The sequence below is a fragment of the Pundamilia nyererei genome, unplaced genomic scaffold (genome assembly GCF_000239375.1).
Source record: "Pundamilia nyererei isolate P.nyererei 1_Seehausen unplaced genomic scaffold, PunNye1.0 scaffold00237, whole genome shotgun sequence".
NCBI lineage: Eukaryota > Metazoa > Chordata > Actinopteri > Cichliformes > Cichlidae > Pundamilia > Pundamilia nyererei.
In genome coordinates, this window is record NW_005187638.1 from 313,323 (window position 1) to 317,348 (window position 4,026).

Genomic DNA, 4,026 nt, shown 5'->3' on the forward strand with positions numbered 1-4,026 from the left:
TCCAAGACAATAGCTGTAACAGACTGGATTAAATTAAATAACACAATATATTACAAAGTTAAGAAATATAAGAAATAACTCTAATATATACAAATAGCTCAATCATAAATATCCAGTATATTATAGAGGTGAAATATACATGGTTGACAACTGTAAAACTTTGTTAATTTTACTACAGAGTTTGTGCAAAAATGTGTAACTATTGCACTGTGAACTGTGCATTAGATGGAGGAGTTGTACAGGGAGATTAGTGGTGCATTTGGTTAATCTCAGCCTCTCACTGAACGTGTTCCTGTGACCTGCCAGCACATAATGGAGTGGGTGGGAGGTGTTGTCCAGCATTTTTTTGGACTACATCCGCCTCTCCTACACCACCTTAGGGGAGTCCAGCTCCATACTCACAACATTACTGGCCTTGAAGATCAGTTTATTGACTCTGTTGGTATCTGCCACCCACAACTCACCACAACAGACTCATAAAAAATATTGGGCATTGTCATGTGTACTCCGAGGTATTTGTAGTCCACCACAGTGTCCACATCGACTCCCTGGATTGAAACAGGCATCACAGGTTTGGTCCTCTTAAAGTCTAATTTCAAGTCTTTGGTCTTTGTCACGTTGAGTTGCAGATGATTTTACTCGCACCATTTACAAAGGCTTGAACCGCAGCCAGGTACTCCATCTCATCGCCCTCACTGATGCATACAACCACCACAGAGTCATCAGAAAACTTCTGAGGATGGCAGGTCTATGTGCAGTGGCTGAAGTCTGTGGTGTAGAGGTTGAAGAGGAAAGGGGAGAGGACAGTCCCTTGTGGTGCGCCTGTGTTGCTGCTAACCTTGTCAGACACATAATGTTGAAGACACACATGTTGTGGTCTTCCTGTGAGGTAATCAACAACCCAGGACACCAGAGAGGCATCCACCTGCATTGCTGTGGGCTTATCACCCAGGAGGGTCGGCCTGATGTTATTGAAAACATGACCCTCACTGTGCTCGCTGGCTGGTCCAGATGGGCATAGACACGACTGAGCAGGCAGACGATGGCGTCCTCAGCTCTGGTAAGCTGGTAAGAGAACTAAAGGGGTTTCTGATGTGGCCTGACAATAGGTTGGAAGCTGGTCAAGAATGACTCTTTCCAGGGTCTTCATGACGTGGAAAGTCAGTGCCACAGGCTCGAAACCCTGGAGCCACTGGGACATGGCATCTTTGGTACAGGAACGAGGCATGATGTCGTCCACCGCAATGGGACCCTCTGCAGACTCAGACTCAACATGAACAGTTTATTAAAGAATCCATAAGGCTGGGCTGCACAGGCCTTGAGGAGACGGGGACTCATCCTGCCTGGCCAGCAGACTTGCCTGAGTGGAGTCTTCTCATTTGTCTTTGCATCTGGTCGTGAGTAAAAGTAATCGGTGGGAGAGGGGTGTCACGGCACTCCACACCACTCTCATGCGCTTCTGCTGGAGTTTTCACTCCAGCTTTCTCCTGTAATTTTCTTTAGCCTCTCTGATCTTTCCCTTTAATAACGCCATAGACCCATTCTCACCTCCTCTCTATTGCCTGCTCGGAAGGCCCTCCTCTTGTCTTTGAGGAGCGCTTTGGTGTCTGTTAGCATTGATTTGAGCTATTGCCCTGTAAAATCTGTCCTTGAGTCTGTTTGTCCGCCACCTCAGCAAACTGAATCTCGTGCCAGACAGCAGCAGCTTAACACCCGGTGTCCTGGGTGTGCGCAATCCTGCAGGATGCTGCGTGCCCTGTGAGTGCTGTACAGGTCATTGAGGGAGGGAAGAGGATGTCCGATGATATTTTGGGCCATATTAATGACCCTCTGAAGTGCCTTTTTGTGTGCCATGGTGCAGCTGGAGAACCATAGACAGATGCAGTATGTCAGCACACTTTCAATGAAGCAACAGTAGAAGACAATCAGCAGCCCCCACTTCAGGTCCACTTTTCTGAGGATTCTCAGTAAGTGGAGAAGCTGTTGGGTGTTCTTTACAACCGCCAAGGTATTTGAGTTCCATTGGAGGTCTATGTCTATGTGCACAGCCAGGGACTTGAAACTGGACAACCTTTCCACGCACTCCCCATTGATGCTGATGGGCTGTAGCACAGATTTCCTCCTTGCTGTCTCAGGTGGAGCAACTCTTGTTTGGAAGTGGAGAAGACAAACAAATGGACTGGGGTGAGTCTTAGTCAGTCTTAAAGATACACCACAGTACTCCCCCAGAAAAAAATTGGAGGTAAGGAACCTGATGGTAGTTTGAGCCGGGGATGAAACAGAAAACCTTTTGACAAAAAAATAGATTTCATAACTACAATCATGATACCCATGATCTCTGAATAAGGGTGTACCTGGAGCTAACTAATAGAAAAAGAGCTTGCATATTGTGATTATCAAAAAAAAAATCACAAATAAAATCTTGCACTTATTATTCTGTTAGTTCAGTCTGCTCTTCAACTCTTCCAAGGAAGAAATTTCATGACCTTCCCACCAAAGAAACATTGCAAATTTACTCAAAAGTGTTACAAAGTGTTACATATCTGAGGTATATCTTGTATGTACCAATAATTATTATCCATGGATCCATGCTTATTGCTTGAGAAGATGAATTACAATCACAAACTCGAATATAAATATGAAAACTGAACAATCTGAACAACTGCAATAGAAGATGAAACAGAAAAACCTCTGGGTGAGGTCAATGTGACAGGAAGTGTACTTTTGAATCTATTATGTTTTAACCAATCAGAGCTATCATATGCATAGATGGTCTTACCCAGTCACTCATCTCACTTCCTTCTCTCACAGAAATAGCAACGAGGTTCCTAAAAAGGAGTAGTATCAAGATGGTGGGGTTATGGATGACATGGCTATTTCTTCATCAAGGACGTAAGGGCTACTTTTCTCTGTTCATAAATCTGATATACGTTGTTATTGTAAAATATAGTAAAATATATATGTGTAGAGTTATAGATAATAACAATAATGTTTTTGAAATGATAACAATTTAAAAATTTTCAAGCAAAATTTTGTTTTTCTGTGTTTTGTTTCAACTCAGACTCTCTGGTGCCAGTGAACATAGTTCAACTTGGTGAAGCGGCAACCTTAACATGTGCTTTACCGAAAGAGCTGAGCAGTAAAGCAATCTACTGGTACAAGCAGAACGTTGGAGAAACTCTTAAATTGATATTGGCACTGTATAAAAATACACCACCGGAATATGGTCCTGAATTTTCAAATTCAAGATTTAATGTAAATAATGATAAAAATTTTAGCAACTTGATGATTCTGAAGACAATCCAAGAGGATGAGGGAATCTATCACTGTGGAATCACAGAGTGGATTAATGCTGAATGGAGTGGGACATACCTGTTAGTGAAAGGTAATTTTGCACCCTAATTTATCAAATATCTTCTGAGCATGCTTTGAAGAATGTTTGTGTTTTGTATTATAAAGGAAACATTCAGAGGACATCAAACTACTCTGTTGTCCAGCAGCCGACAGAATCAAAACCGGACCGTACAGGAGACACAGTGACTCTTGAGTGTTCAGTCCTCTCTGAGTCTCAGAATGAGGCATGTCCAGGAGATTATAATGTCTTTTGGTTCAGAGCAGGATCACAAAAATCTCACCCAAACATCATCTACTCTGATGGAAATAGAAAAAACGAATGTGAGAAAAGATCAGAGACTCAGAAAAACTGTGTTTATCACTTCTCTAAAAATATCAGCGCTTTTGATGCTGGGACTTACTACTGCGCTGTGGCCACATGTGGAGAGATTATATTTGGAAATGGAACTTCAGTGGAACTTGGTACGATTATGAATTAAGTACTGCAATTAATACACAATAACATGTTATTCTAAAATGAGGCATAAGACTTTTTAAGAAGATTTATTTGTTTTTATTTTCCAGAACAAACAACACAATCAATATCTATCCAAATGACCTTATTAGTGCTCTTGTCCATTTCTGTCATTGGAAATGTTTTCCTCATCTTCTACCAAAGATTATGGAAACCAT

At 41.9% G+C, this 4,026-nt stretch overlaps 2 protein-coding genes across 2 annotated transcripts in view; both read left to right on the plus strand.

The window, feature by feature from the left end:
* LOC106456452 (uncharacterized) overlaps window positions 1-1,021 on the plus strand; it is a 31,682-nt gene extending 30,661 nt beyond the window's left edge. The window contains exon 5 of the mRNA XM_013914914.1: window positions 630-1,021. Coding sequence (XP_013770368.1) covers window positions 630-1,021 — 392 coding nt within the window. The remainder of the gene's footprint in view (window positions 1-629) is intronic.
* Window positions 1,022-1,042: 21 nt separating this feature from the next.
* LOC106456453 (signal-regulatory protein beta-2-like) lies at window positions 1,043-3,833 on the plus strand. Its single transcript, XM_013914916.1, has 4 exons — window positions 1,043-1,060; window positions 1,142-1,211; window positions 3,062-3,385; window positions 3,460-3,833. Exons 1-4 carry the CDS (start codon window positions 1,043-1,045, stop codon window positions 3,831-3,833), a joined length of 786 nt encoding a protein of 261 aa, XP_013770370.1.
* Window positions 3,834-4,026: the final 193 nt, after the last annotated feature.